The sequence below is a fragment of the Bubalus kerabau genome, chromosome 9 (assembly GCF_029407905.1).
Source record: "Bubalus kerabau isolate K-KA32 ecotype Philippines breed swamp buffalo chromosome 9, PCC_UOA_SB_1v2, whole genome shotgun sequence".
Lineage (NCBI taxonomy): Eukaryota > Metazoa > Chordata > Mammalia > Artiodactyla > Bovidae > Bubalus > Bubalus kerabau.
The window spans coordinates 58,343,246-58,362,265 of NC_073632.1; the positions used below are offsets into that span (position 1 = coordinate 58,343,246).

The following is a 19,020-nucleotide window of genomic DNA, read 5'->3' on the forward strand; positions in this document are numbered from 1 at the left end:
TAGACTCACCAATTGTTAACATGTTGCCTTCTTTCCTTTACTTCTTTTTATGTATACTTGACTTCTTTTTATGAAAAAAATTTTTAATGCAACATTTGAACATAAGCTGTAAGAATCTCAACACTTCACCCCTCCATACTTTAGGGTGCATCTTCAAAACAGAAAGACATTCTTCTACAAAACTATAGTGTGTAGTTATAAAGGGAAGTACTCAGATTTTTCCTTTCTGTGTAGGGGAAACCAATCCCTCCCTACTGTGTGTTTCTCCCCTTGAGTCTCCTTTGCGACTCACATGAAACACTTCATTTCTGACACTTCTGGCCAAACATGAGGCCCACAGCAGTCAGTCCTCCCTGACACCAGCTGGACGTTGTTATTCAGTTGCTCAGTCGTGTCCGACTCTTTGCGACTTTGCGACCCCGTGGACTGCAACACACGAGGCTTCCCTGTGCATCACCATGTCCTGGAGCTTGCTCAAATTCATGTCCATTGAGTCGGTGATGCCATCCAACTGTCTCATCCTCTGTCGACCCTGCCTTCAGCTGGACAACCTACACTTTAGTTCAATCCTGACGCTACCCAGAGGCAGCATCAGATTCTCTGGGTTAAGTCCCACAAGACTGCCCCCTGCTTTAGATGCTAGTCGCAAGCCCAGATTGTCACCTGTGCTTCTGACCAACCGACTATAGATCAGAGGTTCTAATGACCCCTCCTTAGGTTTGATTACTAGGCTAGAGCAGCTCACAGGACTCAGGGAAACACTTATGTTTACCAACTTACTGAAGGATTTGATAAAGGATACAGATGAACAGCTAAATGAAGAGGGACATGTGGGAGGGTCCTGAGTAGGAACGTCTGTTCTTGCGTATTTGGGAGTATCACCCTCCCAGTTGGATGTGCTCACCAGCCTGGAGGCTCTTCAAGCCCCATACTTAGGGGATTTTGTGGAGGCTTCCTCAAGTAGTGTGCACATGTGTGCTAAGTCATTTCAGTCATGTCTGACTCTTTGTGACCCTGTGGCCCATATGACCCTATGACCCTGTGGCCCGTATGACCCTATGACCCTGTGGCCCATATGACCCTATGACCCTGTGGCCTGTAGCCCACCAGGCTCCTCTGTCCATGGGATTCTCCAGGTAAGAATACTGGAGTGGGTTGCCATGCCCTCCTCCAGGGGATCTTCCTGACCCAGGATTGAACCCGCATCTCTTAACATCTCCTGCATTGGCAGGTGGGTTCTTTATCACTAGTGCCACCTGGGAAGTCCTCCTCAAGTATTTATGACCAGTTAATAACTCCATGTCCAACCCCTCTCTGCTCTCTGGAGGATGGGGGAGGAGGTTGAAAACGGTAAGCTTCTAATTGTGACTTGGTCTTTCTGGTGACCAGTTTATCCAGGAGCCCACTCAGAGTCACTGCCTCAGAACAAAAGGTTTTCCTCATGCTCTGAACACTTAGGGATTTATAAGGATTTTAGGAGCTCTGTGCTGGGAGCCAAGGGCAGAGACTAATGCATTTATTTCTTATTCACAATAATGGATGCATGAATTTTTTTTCAACGAGTTATATAATCCACAAAAGGTGCTCAAATTTAGCTCAAATTTACCCAGTGGGGGACCTTTCAAGATGGTTCCAGAGGTGCTGTGAATGTAATGGATATAAATTTAACTGAAAAGTTTGGGGCACTGTGGCCAGTGTAGCATGTCAAAGTTCCAAGATTGGGATTTCTCTGAAGGTTGCAAGTTCTCCATTTTGAAATGGGGATGGTGATGTCAATACTTCTGATAAAGGCACTCTGTCAAACACATTGTGTGCATTTTCTCATTTAATTTTAGCCACTGCTATTATCCTAATGGGCTGCCCAGGTGGCACTAGTGGTAAAGAACCTGCCTACTAATGCAGGAGGCATAAGAGACGTGGGTTCGATTCCTGGGTTGGGAAGATCCCCTGGAGGAGGACATGGCAACCTACTCCAGTGTTCTTGCCTGGAGAATCACATGGACAGAGGAGCCTGGTGAGCTACAGTCCATAGGGTCGCAAAGAGTCAGACACTACTGAAGCAACTTAGCGTGGCATAGCATATTATCCCAATAATATATAGATGAATCCAGGGGGATTAAGGGAGACCAGGGAGGTTCAAGGTCACACAGTGACTAAATGAGGGCACCAGAGTTTTAAACCCAAAGCCTATGGCTTTCACTGCTGTACTAATAATGTAGCATAAATGTAGATGCATTAATCTCATCTAGGACAGACTTGCAGGTGGAGACATCAGCTTGGCAAAGATGAAGAGGATTTACTTCTTCATCATTCTTCTCAAAACTACTTTCAGAAACTATTGTTGGTGGGCCAGTCAGACTCCAATTGCCTAAACAAAATTAGACCAGGAGTTCTTTAATATGTTTAAGGAAGTTAAGGAATATTAAGTATTATTTAAAAATTATATAGATTTATTTTAAAAGGAATATAACATTCAGAAAAATTGAAATTCATGGAAAAAAGATTACCGTCATCTCACACTTAGTTTTGCCAGTTACTTTTGTGTTTCTTTTTAAAAATATTTTTTTAATTCATCTAATCTTTAGATATTTTCATAGTATCTCTAAAATGTTGTCTCCTGCTTCCTGGAGTAGGAAGTGGCAACCCGATCCAGTGTTCTTGCTGGAAAATTCCATGGACAGAGAAGCCTGGTGGGCACAGTCCACGTGGTCACAAAGAGTCAGACACAAACTGAGCATAGGAATGCGCGTGTGCGCGCGTACACACACACACACACACGCCACCACAAGAGAGCATATGTACAAGTCTTTACATGGACATATGCTTTCTTTTCTCTTAGATGAACACCTAGGAGGGAAATGATTGGATTGAGTGGCAGGTGTGTACTTAACCTTTTAAGAAATAAACAAATAATTTCAAAATGGTTGTACCATTTTACATTCCCATCAGCAATGTCTGAGAGTTCAGTTTCCTGCACAGGAACCAACATTTGGCTAATAGTCTATAGTATCTGAACTATTGACTTGTATGAAGTATGAGAAGTTTGTAATAATCTGATTAATTTAAGCTGTGTAGACCACCCAAAACTGAATTCAGATTTAAAAATCAACTTTGAGGTTCACACAGTCCAAATTTACTGAGAAAAGCAATTGAATAAATACGATCATTATCACAGAATCTGCTCCATCAGTGTGGTTAAGATCTTTTTATACAGGGATCAGAAGATGTTACCCTGTCATTCTCAATGCTTATAAACTCTGTGACTCCACCCCCACCTCCCACCAACCCCGTTTTGGGATCAGAATCTCCCCTGACACACTATAAACTTCTAGTGTGGGTATAAATCAAACGGAGGTTGTCAAATGTACAGATTTCTGGCCACCTTTCCCTGGATTCTGACTCAGTGATCTGGGCGTGGGCCTAGGAATCTGCATTTTCATAGGCACTGGACTTGAATGTGTTGGGCACACTTTGTTATATCCCGCTGTTATAATTTCTGGGACCACTTGTTTGCAATATAGTGGTATCATGATAAGCATTTTCAAGTGTAAGGTACTGTTCCAAGTGAGGTTTCTGATCGGTAGCCCAATCAGTATATGCCTCCTTTATTTTCACTTTCTGCATTTTTGGATTGTTTATACATTATAATTAGACTGACTCTGACCAGGATGAAAATGATTTCAGCTCTCATCTTCCTTTCTGCTCTTTAAAAAAACAAACAAACCAGTAAGCCAGAACAGTAAGGGCTTCCCTGGTGGCTCAGATGGTAAAGAATCTGCCTGCAATGTGGGAGACCTGGGCTCGATCCCTGGGTTGGGAAGATCCCCTGGAGAAGGGCATGGCAACCCACTTCAGTATTCTGGCCTGGAGAATCACCATGGACAGAGGACCCGGCAGGCTACAGTCCACAGGGTCGCAAAGAGTCAGACACAACTGAACGACTAAGCGCACACAAGCCAGAACCCATGATAAAATGTATGGGAGTATAGTAATATTTTCATGTGAGATAAGCCTTTTTTCCCCCAGATTAACTGTTTATCCCCTTAAGAGTTTTTATTCTGATTTCATTCACTTGAATAGTGCAGTCACTATCAAATATACTGTTGGAATATTTGTTTCTGTTAACCATACAGTGAAGTTTAAATAAAACTTTGCTTTTCTCTTTACAATTTACTCTGCTTAGAATTATTTTGGTGGAAAACTCTCTGCTCAAGGGAAAATGCCTTGGATTGAATATAATCATGAAAAAGTTTCCGGGACAGAATTCATAATTGACTTTCTGGAAGAGAAACTTGGAGTGAATTTAAACAAAAACCTTGGTCCTCATGAAAGAGCCATCTCCAGGGCAGTGACTAAGATGGTGGAGGAGCATTTCTACTGGTGAGTCCCCCCAGGGGCCTGGGTGGGTGTCTAGGGCACGTCCCCATCATGTGAAGCAAGCCAGTGGTTTCACGTTTCAGCTCCCCCGCCCCCCACCCCCCCAACTGCTGCACCTTTTCCAAAGTGTTCTACATTCTGACCGACTTAGGGGTCAAACTATGACTGTTAAGTCTCTAGGTATCTAGAGCAGAATTGACATTTTCTGTTGAGGCCCAGCTAGGACATATGTTAGGCTATTTGAACTACATTTGTCTGTGGCAACTACTTAATTCTGCGATTTTAGCGCAAAAGCAGCCATAGATGATACACACATGAATAAGCATCACTGTGTTTAAATAAAACAACAAAAGCACTGACATTTGAATTTCATTTAATATAAAATACTGTTCTTTTGATTTTTTCCCCCCTCAACCATTTACAAATATGAAAACTTCTTAGCCCATGAGGGAGATAGACTGGGCTTTTTACAAATACAAACTCCTGAATTAATGTTGCATCAGGTACTCAAAGGAGGGAACAGAAGACTAAGGCAGATAGAAGTCTCAGGTGAAATAAATTATGCAAGCTTTGGCAGAGTACTGTCAGTTTTCCCTGTATGACAAGAGCTTCTCCCTGATCCAGAAGTAAAGCTTACTACTGTTTTCTGAGTACCTTTGCCTTGGTTGGCTGACTCCTAGCTTGTACTTTATCCTGATTGGCTGACTCCTAGCTTCCATATTCCCTGAGTTTGAAGCATTGCAGACACTGTGTGGGTCAGGTGCCCCTGTTTTGCAGGTTACCACCTGCTGTGACATTGCATGAGTTAGGCAGACTTGGTTCTTCTTGCTTTACAATCTCATTGAAATGTGGGTGGTTTTTTTTTTTTTTCCGTTTATCTTCTAGAGTTTTAGCCTTTCTGTACACTCCAATAGGTAAGAAATATTTTTTCCCTGATTTCTGCACTTCATCTTGTTCTAAAGATTTAATAAAGAATTGCTGAGTCCACTTTTTTGGGGCATTAATTGTTACTACTAGGTCATTGCTCGCTGAGTAGCTTTCACCTCTTCCACGGAGACTTACAGTCAATGTGGGGTTGACTAGAAAGTTCTTTGCCTTCACATTCCTATTTCATACATTCAGCTCTTTCTAAATGGAAAACTTGCCTCTTGAATTTTGTGACCTTCTGCTTTTTTTCTTTTTCTTTTTCCGCTTTCAGTTCTTGCCCACTTTATTCCAGGACTGACCTGAAGCATCACTTTCTTCTCTTTCTCACTGCATAGATGAAGGTGGTGGGAGGAAGGAGAGAGTCAGGCAGAGAGGAGGCAGGGCTGCAGATCAGTATGGGAATGATCACAGACTCAGTGTGGTCTGTTCCTTATAATACTTATGGAGAACTGCTTGTCCTTCCCTCTCAAAGAGTGCAGGGGTTACAGGGTGGACCAAAATGCATGAGTGCAGGTGATACGCTTAGCCTCACACAAAAGCCCTTGGGGGACAGAGTCGTCTCACTTGCTCGCCTGGGGTCGCAGGTCCTGCTCTGCAGTGATCAGGAAAATGAAGAACCAGCATAGGGCCACCCAGGATCTCTGTGCCTTCTCTTGCTAAGCCGCCACCCCCCACCCCTAAGTGCTACTTCATTTGATGGATGGGCCATTAATATGGAGAGCTAGCACTTTTTCAGCTGCCTGAAAAGCTGAAAGCCTTACAGTTAAGTTGGTACTTTTGCGACACTCTGATTTCTGTGTGTGCTATGTGTGCGTGCATAAAATTTATGTTCGGCTTAGAAAGACTTTGATCCAGCAAGATTTCCAAGTACCACCTGTCACTGCTTCTTGCTCTGGGTGTTAGTGACGTGTTATATATGTTTACTTCCTGATAGAAGTTCATCTTCTGTTCTTCCCTTCTCTTCTTTTCCTACTGATGTGATGAGGGGGCAGGGTGTGGTGGGCAGGGTTGGGAGGGAGCCTTGGGAGGTGGTACTCCAGTGGGTGAGAATCTTAATTTTACAGATCACAAACCCCCAAGTGCTTGGGAAGTTGCAAAGGTCATATGTAGATTCTTCTCTTTTTAATTAAAAAATAGTAATTTTAAATTAGTACTTAAAAATTTTTTTTATTCTTTTGGCTGTGCTGGGTCTTCATTGCTGTGTGGGTTTTTCTCTAGTTGCTGGGGGGGCTACTCTCTAGCTGCAGTGTGTGGGCTTCTCGTTGTGGTGGCATCTCTTGTTGCGGCACATGGGCTCTAAGTTGCCAGGGCTTCAGAAGGTGCAGCATGAGGGCTCAGTAGTTGCAGTTCCCAGGCTCCAGAGCATAGGCTCAATAATTGTGGCACATGGGCTTAACTGCTCTGTGGCATGTGGGATCTTCCCGGATCAAGAATCAAACCCGTGTCTCCTGCACCTGCAGGTGGACTCTTTACCACCGAGCCACCAGGAGAGCTCTTAATTAGTATTTTTAAATTAAAATACAAATAGCTTACTTTTGGGGGTTAGCTACTGTTTCTCATTTGTGTCTCCTCAAGCGTTTATTTGAGAAATGAATAGTGAAGGTGGGAGGTCAAGTCTTGATTGTGATACAAATATCCAGTGACCTTTCAAAAAAAAAAATCCTAGTTCCTCCAATTTCTTTTAGTCTTCAGTAGCAGAAGGAAAAACAAACTTTCTCTGTTTCTTTAACTTTCCAAACCTTTAGCTAACTTATTGCTTTGGGGAGATCCTGAACAGTCTTTCTTGAGAGCTCTAAATCCCAACACCCACCCCCTTTACCCGGCACAATCCATGGTAAGAAAGTGCATGCCTGTGGAAACTGGGGGCCAGCATAGGGAACTGACCACAGTATGTAGGAAAATATTACAAGTATGAGCTTTCCATGAGAGCTTGTTGAATTTTGATCATCGATGAGCTCTAAGGTTGTGTTTATACTTACAGAAGTGTAAGAGGGAGAATTAATTATTGGACTCAATTGATTCAGTTATCTGGAGTTTTCAGATATGTCTGTCTTGCTCTGAAACTTTGAAAATACTCTACTTCAGATATGGTTTTCTGAAAAACAAAGGCTCCTGATATTATATAATGAAAACATTATCTAACATCATATAATTCTGAAGCTCTGAATCAGGTCTGTACAAAAAGCACACTCAGCTATAAAGTGGTTTTTTCTTGCGCTTGAAATCTGTACAATTATATCCCACTTGCATTATAAATACTATTATTGAAGATGAAGGAGACAGGTTTTTTATCCCCTTTATTTCACTGGATGCTAAAGTTAAATGCAGGGAAGCCAGAATAAAGCAAAGTCTGAGAGACTTGGGGTCACATCACTGGAATGAAATTGTTTTGGTAACAGATGCTATAGTAGCTTCTAGGTGACATACTGTCCCCTTGTGGACACTACTGAGTGTTGTGTGTGTGTGTGTGTGTGTGTGTGTTAGAAGCTCAGTTGTGTCCGACTCTTTGTGACCCCATGGACTGTAGCCCGCCAGGCTCCACTGTTCATGGAATTCTCCAGGCAAGAGTACTGGAGTGGGTTGCCATTTCCTTCTCCAGGGAATCTTCCTAACCCAGGCAATGAACCTGGGTCTCCCATATTGCGGGCAGATTCTTTACTTTCTGAGTCACCAGGAGTGTCTTAAGCTCTTTTAATCTCAATTGTCAAACTCCCTATAGTCATAACAATTTCACCCATAAAAATATAGATGTTAGAAAAGAGGATTCAAATCACTTCTAGGTTGGCTATAATTGAATTTTTTTTTTGATGAGGACTATTTTTTAAAGTCTTTATTGAATTTTTTGCAATATTGTTTCTGTTTTATGTTTTGTTTTTTCCTCCCCTTGAGGCATGTGGCATCTTTGTTCCCTGACCAGTGATCAAACCTGCACCCCCTGAATTGGAAGGTCAAGTTTGAACCACTAGACCGCCAAGGAAGTCCCATTTTTTAAAATTTTGAGCTTGGCTTTTGGTGAGTTGGAGAGATGGGATGCTTTAATAAAAGGACTTACCTGAGATTTTCTCTAAAAGCCAGGAGACTCTCTCTCCTTGATTACAACTCGATTGAAATGGTCCCCTATCCTTTCTTTTTTGTATCCCTCCCCCCAGTTTTAGATGTAGTGAGGGCTCCGTTCAGAGAGGCATTTCTAATACTGTGAAAGGTGGTGAAATTGCAGAAGCATATCATATGCTCCTGCACTCTAGAGCATCTAGACTACAAGTGAAAGGTGGCAAGGAGGTAGTAGCATGACCAGGAAAAGGGCATTCTCATGGTTGGAAAGGCCACATGCTAAGATTCATTCAGCAGACAGTAGGTTTGCACTTTCTTCCATATGTGCTAATAGTCATTTCGGCCACAGCCCAGGCTTCATGGGAGGTTATAATGAGAGATATCCTTATTAAAGCATCAGAGATCTTCTTTCCTTCCTAGCTTCTTTAAAAATGTCTCAGCTGGGTTTACTCTTCAGTTCTAAGATCATTGATAGTGGGGGAAAAAAACAAGCCTCTTTGACGTCATTTTGTAGGAAAGACCAGATATATCAGTTGTGATATATAAAACAAAATGAGTATCAACTTCCTGACAGAGGCTCTCAGAATGAGAAATTATTTTAATTGCTCAGCCTGGCCCAGTTTCCAAATTGGCCCTCACCATCCTCTCTGGTTTATAATTCACAATTCCCTGAGTAGTGGCCTCTTCCCAGCAGAGAGTGAAGAGACAGATCCCAGAAGGAGAAAGGGGGCAGCCCTTTCTTCCTCAGTCTCCACAGGCCTCTCTCATTGCATTTTCCTGCATAAATATTGTCAGCCTTTAGAAACACTACTTTGCAGCAGCTGGCTCAGAACTTTCCATTCAGTCAACATTCAGTTCATCCTTTCAGCAGAGTTCCAGGATGAATGACCACTAGGTGCTGGATGTCAGGGAAGACAAGGTGCCTGTCCTCAGCTGGCTCACAGGGGAGGGCGCCATCCAGCCTGCATAGCCAGGCAGCGCTGGGCAAGAGTCTGAAGAGCACCTGCTGGAGCGATGTGATGCAGGCTTCTGGAGGAGATGATGTCAAACAGGATCTAGAGCCAGTCAGAGTGGTAGGGGAAGGGATCGGCTGAGAGCGTAAGATGAGGATGTCAGGGGGAGGGGGCAGCAGTCTGCAAAAGTCTAGAGGCAAGAAGGAGGCAGTCGGGGAGGCATGCATAATTCCATGGGGAAACAGTGCCATTTTGGGGTCAGGCTGTGGCGGGGAGGTTGGGATGGGGGAGGCTGAGGTGCCAGGTGAAGCAGCTATGGGGAGCAAATGCATGACTCCGAGAAGCAGTGTGATACCATGGGATTTGTGTTTTAGGAAGCTTTTTGTGGCTGACTAGGGGAAAATGGATTTCTAGAAGTCCTTAAGGGGCCGTTGGGAGACCTGTGAGGAGGCCACCGTCCTCAGGGTTGGGCAGTGCTGCAGCCTGAATGATAGTGTCAGTCGAATTGGTGACAAAGCCACAGGGTGACTGGCTATCAGGAGGGAGGAGTGGGGAGCGGTGAAGAGGACCTCCTGGGATTCCTTCTGGTTTCCGTGCAGAGTGGCAGATTTGCGAGGAAGAAAGAGGGTGAATCCAACTTTGGAAATGTTGGTTTGAGTGCCTGAGGCTCCCTCAGTGTATCTGTGGATCTCAGGACAGAGGTCTTGTGGGCTGTGATATGGAGTTAGGAGTCCTCACTTTGAAATCATGAATGTGAAACATAGAAACAGCCCACGAATGAGGTGTAAGAAGGTAGAAGTGATAAAGATAAAAGTCTTGGCAACATGTAAGAGATCAGAGGAAAGTGGTAGAGACGTAAGCCAAGAGAGAATTCTAAGAAAGAGGCTGATAGTGTTGGATGCTGCAAAGAGTTCAAGGAAGATAAAGATGAAAAGAAAATGTATTTGAACTTTGCAACAAGAAGGGATTGTTGACTTGGACAAGAGTGGTTTCGGTGGAGTGGTGGGTACGGAAGTCCCTTTCATGTGGAGATGTTCAGGAAGCTTTCATGTGGGAGGGTGTGGACTTGTGGTTGTCAGGATATGGCAGCATGTTTGAGGGATGTCTTTGATCTGTAGAAATTGACTTAGGGACCCTTGAAGCGCGCATTTTCATTGACATTGCATTTTATACCCACTTCACAGGACTTGGCCATAGAAGAGCCTGCCTGGCCCTCATTTGCTTCTCTTCCCTGATACTGGTCTACAGTTTTGGGCACAGGGAGTGAAAGAGAGGAAGGAAAACGAGAGCAGGGTGGGGAAGAGAAGGAAAGAAAGCCAAAAGCTGAGGTTACTTTCAGCTGCCACATTCTGAATCAACTCAGTGTTTCTCCTGTGCCCTGCATCTAACCTGCTAATGCAGGTGGAGAGCCTTACACCATAGCCTGGGGCTGGGGATGGTGTGTGTTTCTCTTCCCTGCTCAGCTGTGTGGCCCAGACAACAGCCGCTTCGTCTGTCCCTATGGCTCTTCTAACTCATTAGTGTTCCCAGACTCTCTTCCCACTGCTGCACCCTCATCTTCTGCTCATGCTCTCATTTCCTGCTCTCAGAGGAGACCGAGTTCATGGGGCGGAAGCTTGGGACCTCCTTGCAGCCCCTTCTCCATCTCACAGAGAGTGGTGTCCCTACTTCTCTCCATGCTGGCCCTTCCAGCCTGGCCCTCTAGTCTTCTCACTTGCCTTTGAACTAGGCTTCCCCCCAAACCACTCCTTATCCTAGAAACTTTCTTAGGCAACCTCAGCTCCTCTTGCATCTTTGAAACTGCCACCGCCATGCCCCTGCCTGTAGAACCTAAACCTTCGGGATCCTCCCTTGCAGGTTTTATGGAACTTTCAAATGCAACAGGTTAACTCATCTTTCATCACCTAAATCTGTCCACTATGTGTGTGCCAGGACTGGTTACCATCCACGCCAACCATCAGCCTGGGAGATCGTGTCCTCTATCATTTCTCTACTTCCGGTCCTTTCCTCACCTTGCCACACATCGGATTATGTGTCTTATCTGCTTAAAACCTTTTGGTGGTTAAACTTGGCTTTCAAAATAAGTCTTAGTCCCTTTTTAGCAGGTGCATCTTGACCCAGTTCTTGCCCATCCTTCTGGCTCCAGCCCTTCCAGGCTCCCTCAGGCATCCCAGGCCCCACCTGCCCATCCTGAAGTTCTTGCTGTTCATGGAGCAGCTGGGACACTTCATGCACACGCCTCTGCCTCTGGTCTACCTGGTGAACTGCTGCTCATTCTTCTAGATCAGTTGTGCTTGTGATCAAACCCATGTGATTTGCCTACAAACAATGAATTCTTTTTCATACCAATCTATCTGTTTAGAGCCACCCCAGTCCTCATTTTTACACTTTAGATGCTTCCTGGATGCTATTATTACCTGGTCATGCTTAACTTAGGGTAATTTAGTTTTATTTTCAGATCACTGACTACTTCCAGAATAATCAAGGATGGAATTGGCCTTTGTACTGTGAATTTAAGTCTATTGCTAGAATCAAAGTGCTGATTAGTGGAATATGAAAAGTGACACCCTAATTATTGCAGGTATAAAAAGAAGAACAACTAGAAAAACATTTTATTTGCACATTTATAAAAAAATGCGAGAATAAATGAAATCTTTTATATCAGAAGTTTTATTGACTCTCTATATACTAAGTAGTTACCATTTCAGTGTACTTTTTCCTCTTTTCAGTCAAAATTTCTTGCCTCCTCAATACGTTATTTTGAGATCCTTACTAAAAGAGGTGCACAAATCTTTCTAATGAGATTTGTAAGCATCTTTTAAAAAGCTAATAAAAAAGAGTTATAGTTTTGGAATAGAGTATGTTGAAATTGGTTGTGAGACTTTTTAGTGAAAATCAGGAAGACTTTAAAAATTAGAGAAATCTGTTTTTTCCCCCTTATTTTCATACTTTAAAGAATAGAACTGCATAAAATGATCAAAATATCAGGATCTTATTTTCTGCTTTTGTTTCTTTTTCTTGAGATAGAAAGTAGCTACAATTAGCTATCACCCCTTGCGTTCTCTCTGTAAAAAGTATTTTCACTCCTCTGATATTTTCCAAGTGACCATTGCTGCTGTATCAACCAGCAGTGGGAGATGACTCCAGTACAGCTTTTATTGCTCACTGTGAGGAAGAGCTAAAATATCTCTTTTAATTTTTAACGCCCACAGCTCTGTTTTTCTTAGCCTCCAGTAGGAAAACCTTTTAATTTCTATCGACCAACACTAGGAACCATAAAAACAGTCTGGTGATCACCCCAGGTTCAGAGAACAAAATCAGCAAAGGCCTGAGTATTGCAGTCAGCACACCACACAAGCAGCTGTTAACCACTTAGCTGTGCACACAGATCACACAGGAGCTTCTGGACTTTCTGCCGCAACCATCACCTAGTTGGGAAGAGTGATCCAACAAGTTCCTTTGGTATTTCTATACTCGCTAGGGTCCTGGAGAACAAACTGAAGCAGAGAGCTGCCTTTCTGGAGAATGAATCATTTGTATATGATTTATAATTTATATAGTTCATAGTAAACATGGACAGCTATAACTATTCCGTGAAAGTGAAAGTGTTAGTCGCTCAGTTGTGTCTGACTTTTTTTGTAACCCCATGGACTGTAGCCCACAGAGGAGGCTCCTCCTCTGTCCATGGAATTCTCCAGGCAAGAATACTGGAATGGGTAGCCATTCCCTTCTCCAGGGGATCTTCCCAACCCAGAATCAAACCCGGGTCTCCTGCATTGCAGGCAGATTCTTTACCATCTGAGCCACCAGAGATTCTGTCAAAAAGGCAAAAAGATTTCTTTTTGGAAAAAAATCCTTTTATATCATGAAATATAAAATGTATACACAAAGAGTACAAAACAAAAAATGTGCAGCTTAATCAACATAGAGCATAAAAAAAATGAAATAATGCCATTTGCAGGAACATGGATGGACCTAGAGATTATCATACTAAGTAAAGTAAGCCAGACAAAGACAAATATCATATGATATTGTTTATATATGAAATCTAAAATAATGATACAAATGAATTTATTTACAAAGCAGAAATGGACTCACAAACATAGAAAACAAACTTATGATTACCATAGGTGGGAGGGGGACAAATTAGAAGTTTGGGATAAAAATATATATACTACTATATGTAAAATAGATAATCAACAAGGGCCTACTGTATAGCACAGGGAATTACATTCAATATCTTATAATTACCTATAATGGAAGAGAATGTAAAAGAGAATATAAATATGTGTGTATATATACGTGTGTGTCTGAATCACTTTGCTGTACACCTGAAACTAGCACAATATTGTAGATCAATTATATTTCAATAAAAATGAAAAACACAGAACAGGCTTGTGTAACCATCACTTTGATCAAAAAAGAATGAAACCAGCACCCCAGTCACTGCCACCTCCTTCCCATTGCTAATCCACCCACATAGGTACTCACTGTCCTTTTAAAACCCTTTTAAAGTGGGTTTCTACTTGTTTTCTGTGGGGCTGCCTGAGAGAGAGCATAAGCACGGCCTTGGGGGGTTGGGGGTCTCCGGGCAGGTTCAGAGGAGGTTTGGTGGATAGTAGCATGGCAAGCTATCTGACCCTAAGTCCAGGCATGGACTTGAGTCTATTGTAGTATCTGCCATGCAGACTGCTCTTTGTCAAAGCTGCCTTGATTCAGTCCTCTAGCATGTGCTGAATTCCCAACCCCTCACTGGAAATTGACTCTGTGGACCTGCTATGTATCTAACACACAGTAGTAACTTCTTTCCACGCAATTCCAGGACCTTAGCTTATTGCCAGTGGGTGGACAATCTCAATGAGACCCGGAAGATGCTCTCTCTTAGTGGTGGCGGTCCCTTCAGTAACCTGCTGAGGTGGGTCGTGTGCCACATAACGAAAGGAATCGTGAAACGCGAGATGCATGGCCACGGCATTGGCCGCTTCTCCGAGGAGGAGATTTACATGCTGATGGAGAAGGACATGCGGTCTTTAGCAGGGCTTCTGGGTAACGTACCACACCTTCTATTCTGTATTTTCTATCCTTACTTTTTGCATGATTAGTAAAGCACTGCTAGTTTACTGCTTTAAAGCTTTATTTTGGTTGATTTCTTTGCTTCTACATGTAGGTTGCAGTCCCACCTTTTAACCAAGTCCCCTAATTTTCAGGAACATGTGTCTGTCTTCTGAATCACTAGAGGGTGAGTGTTTCTAGTGTGGTGAAGCTCCTGGGTGAAGAGAACATAGAACGTAGCCTAGCATTACTAACTGGCTGTAAGTGATGGTATTTCTGAATGTGTTGTGAGCCAAGGAGGAATTTGAGTAAGGAAGCGCTTCTATTTATAAATGGGTCAGGGTGAAAGGCTATTTATAGACACGTCTGCTCAGAAGATTCGACTGGGTACTGTTGACCTCCAGCTAAATGCCAACCCAGCCCGAGAGAATGAGAAAATTTGACATTTTCTCACGTCTTTCATTTCTCTTTATAATCTGAGTCCTCTTCTTATTAGCACGTTTGAGCTCTTCTGATTTTGTATTTACTGCACCCAGTGGGTTTAACTGCACTTGGGAAGCCTCTCAAAGAGAAGCACCGAGGGGCCTCTCTCCATGGGTGCATGATGATGCTCAGTCGAGTGACCCACCTTTGCTCACCTGGTCGGCTGTGGCTGGGCTGATGTGACATTGTCCTGAGTGAGGCTTGAGCCTTAGCTCTGACAGTTCACAAACGGATCATTTGAATTCAACTTCGATGTGTGAAATAATGGCCTCTCCTGGGAACAGTTCGTGTATATGGAACCAAGGTCATAGGTCCTAGTCCTTCAGAGCTGCTGATTTTGTCCAGCAACTGTGGTTTTCCTTGGGCCTCCCTGGGTACCCTCATCTCTATTCTGGAGCACATTAAGTACCTCCTCCAGGAAGTGGAGTTTCGGATTTGTTTTGTTCAAACCTACCTGGTACCCAGGAACTGGGGGGTGTTCTGTCACCTATGCAGAGTGACCCACTCTGACTAGCTCCTTCCTGCTCCTCGCTGCAGATGCTTACTGGACCTGGAGTCCTCCCTGGAACCTGCAGAGGGAGATCCCAGCAGCACACCCAGCTCTTGGCCAGCTTTGTTGTGGGGGCAACAGCAAGGGTGGGTGGGCCTTGATGTGCTGGGTTCCTGCTCTAAACAGACACTCCGAAGCCCCGCCTGGCTTGGAGGTTGATGCTGTCTGGACCTGCTGGTGCTTCGTCTCCCTGGGCCCAGGTGGGCCTGCCTGATGTAGGTATGAGTGGAATTTGCCTCCAGTTTGTCTCGTTCCTTTGGAAACTCAGTGCTGGACTCTGGGCCACACAGAAGCCAGTGCAGAGAGGACCATTTCTTCTCAGCAGTGGCTCCATCTGCTCCTGGCTTCTTTCCCAGTTTTCACGTAGGGAGCCCCAGAAAGCCAGGAGTTGAGCTTCCAAAGTGAAGATAGTTCATCTCTAATGGTTTAACAGTGCTGGTTCCTTTACCAGAGTCGGGTGATCATCTCCCTTCTAGAGCATTTTTGGTTGGGGAACTTGGGATCAGGGTGGTAGTCATAGGATAACACCAGTGTCTCTTCCATGTTTGATTTCTCCCCACTGCTGGTGAGATGGGAGGCAGTTGCATCACTGATTGCTAGGCTGGGTCCCTGGCAAGTATCACAATGGCATTCTGAGTCCAGATGAGTTTCTAGGATGAGAAACTGAGTGGGTTATTTGAAAAGCTAAAGTTTGCTAGAGTTCTATTCTGAATGGGGGTCCAGGGAGCAGTCTGGTTTTGAATTCTATCATAAGAGAAGCACATTTTCTGTGTCTAGGGAAGAAAGGCTCTCTGGCTGAGCATCATAATTTTCTTACTAAATGAGGCAGAAAGCATCTACTTTTCCCTTCACCCAGGATATAGCTTACCTATAATATCCAGCTGTTTTATGATGTTGCTCTTGGAGGCTGAGGGCAGCATGGACTATGGAGTCTCATCATTGAAATCAGTTTCCTGGGCTTTGTGAGTTGAAGTCATACTCGTCTTTAGGAGGCTGGCTTCCAACAAGGAGATGTGTTAAAACTCCAAGCTGAAGTGCACAAGTACTTGAGGAGAAAAGGTCTTTTTCTTTTTTAGGAGCTGCTATTGAAAGAGCCCTGCTTCCCTGCTGGCTCAGTAGTAAAGAATGTTCCTGCCAATGCAGAAGATGCGAGTTTGATCCCTGATTCAGAAAAATCCTCTGGAGAAGGAAATGGCTAGCCACTCCAGTTATTTTTGCCTGGGAAATCCCATGGACAGAGGAGCCTGGCTGACTACAGTCCATGGCATTGTGAAAGAGTCAGACAGGACTTAGCAACTAAACAATAACAACAACAATGGAAAGAGTCAAATAATAAAGTGGAATTTGTAAATGAAAGTGAGAAAAACAAGCTGGTTTCCAGCCAACTGTATTAGGCTAAAGTGAAAGTGAAATGCACATTTCCCTCCTGGTCCGAGGCTTTATTGATTCATGAAAATGGCTCGGGGCATCTTTACTTTTCAGAGTCCTTGTTGCCATTGGGTTGGCACATGTCAAAAAGTCAGATCTATTGGTTATTTAAATAAACATCAGTGTGTAATCTTGGCTATTTAATAAAGAGTAATGGGATGTAATTCTTTGGAAGGAATGATGCTAAAGCTGAAACTCCAGTACTTTGGCCACCTCATGCGAAGAGTTGACTCATTGGAAAAGACTCTGATGCTGGGAGGGATTGGGGGCAGGAGGAGAAGGGGACGGCAGAGGATGAGATGGCTGGATGGCATCACCGACTCAATGGACATGAGTCTGAGTGAATTCTGGGAGTTGGTGATGGACAGGGAGGCCTGGCGTGCTGCGATTCATGGGGTCGCAAAGAGTCGGACAGGACTGAGCAACTGAACTGAACTGAATGGGATGTAAAGTAGTTCTTCTTTCAAAGGAAAGAAGCAAAATGAGTCACTTGCCATGTGTATGCTTCATGTCACTCTTATCAGCATGTAGAGTTACAATGTGGTATAGTTTTTCAGAACGATTGTATTTTGCTGTTGAACTAAAAAATAAAATCATTTAAAATTTGTTTATTTTTCAATTTGTAAATAACTTTGTTTTTCAAATATGTAGATATTCAACTGATCACTTAGTTCTTAGATAAATATATGTGAAAGTGAAAGTTGCTCAGTTATGTCCGACTCTTTGTGACCCCATGGACTGTAGTCTGTGGAATTCTTCAGGCCAGAATACTGGAATGGGTAGCCTTTCCCTTCTCCAGGGGATCTTCCCAACCCAGGGATCAAACCCAGGTCTCCTGCATTGCAGGTGGATTCTTTACCAGCTGAGCCACAAGGGAAGCCCAAGAATACTGGAGTAGGTAGCCTATCCCTTCTCTGGCAGATCTTCCCAACCCAGGAATCGAACTGGGGTCTCCTGCATTGCAAGTGAATTCTTTACCAACTGGGCTATCAGGGAAGCCCATAAATAATATATAGAAGATTAATAATATATAGGGTTTGTGACTAGTAACAGAAAAATCTCTAACTCTTTTTTTAACCTGAAATACCTTTGGGGTCCCATCTGTCCAGACTGAAAAGGCTTGCTATGGAGCAGAAGTGGTGATGCAGTGTATTAATTTTGTATCCTGCAACTTCACCGAATTTATTGATGAGCTCTAGTAGTTTTCTGGTGGCATCTCTAGGATTTTCCACATATAGTATCATGTCATCTGCAAACAGTGACAGTTTTACTTCTTCCCTTCCAGTTTGGATTCCTTTTATTTCTTTTTCTTCTTTGATTGCTGTGGCTAGGACTTCCAATACTCTGTTGAGTAAAAATGGTAAGAGTGGTCATCCTTGCCTTTTTCCTGATCTTAGGGGAAATGCTTTCAGCTTTTCACTGTTGTGTATGATGTTAGCAATGCGTTTGTCACATATGGACTTTATTATAAGAGAACTGGTCTTAGAGTGTTGGGACTGCAGAGCAGGAAGCTGGGCTGGGTAAGAAATAGATTGGGGTGAGGATCTTGTAGCTGCAGTACAAGAACTTCCCTCTTTGGGGAATGTGCCTTAGGTTGTTGCCAGACTGCAGTTTTATAGTCCTTATTTTGTGGTTCTCAAGCGCCTGATTGCAATATGAAGCTTTTGGAAAGCAGCTTTTGTCAGGTGGACCGGAACTAAGGAAAGGTGAAGCGGTAGCTCCTCGAGTGTGGGCGTTGGGGGTGGATGAAGCTGGACCGAGTTTCTTCTCATATCTCTGACTGCCCCTCAAGTTCAGGCTGGGGAAACAGTCCGCAGGATGGGGGTGTAGGTGGTAGTTCATACTGTTATGAAGGGGTCTTCAGGGAACCGTGCATTTATCTGATGGTAATGAAGCAGCACAGATGACTGAACTCTAGTGTTTCTTTGCTTTTGATTGGACCTTCATAGACCCTGCATAGTGACACAGCACTTATGGGAAAAGCAAGTGCATAGTTGGCAAATAGAGTTGGTTTGGGAGACATAATCATATAGGGGATAGAATAATAAGAATACAATTTCAGTTATGAGGCTCAGCTGGGCACTGTTGGTGGGCAATAGATACCTGCTGGATGAATGAAGGAGAAAAATGAATGAATGTCTGGAGACGTTTAGCAGCCAGCCAATGAGGCACTCCAGGATCTGTGGATCTGAGGGTACT

General features: G+C 43.6%; 1 protein-coding gene across 2 annotated transcripts in view; it reads left to right on the forward strand.

Annotated features, from left to right (window-relative positions):
• Window positions 1-19,020, forward strand: part of FAXC (failed axon connections homolog, metaxin like GST domain containing) — a 78,992-nt gene that overhangs the window by 11,947 nt on the left and 48,025 nt on the right. The window contains exons 3-5 of one of the 2 annotated variants that reach the window (XM_055535420.1): window positions 4,184-4,380; window positions 14,131-14,354; window positions 15,381-15,608. In XM_055535420.1, coding sequence (XP_055391395.1) covers window positions 4,184-4,380; window positions 14,131-14,354; window positions 15,381-15,607 — 648 coding nt within the window. In that variant the 3' untranslated portion in view covers window position 15,608. The remainder of the gene's footprint in view (window positions 1-4,183; window positions 4,381-14,130; window positions 14,355-15,380; window positions 15,609-19,020) is intronic. The other variant, XM_055535419.1, reaches the window with a different exon arrangement.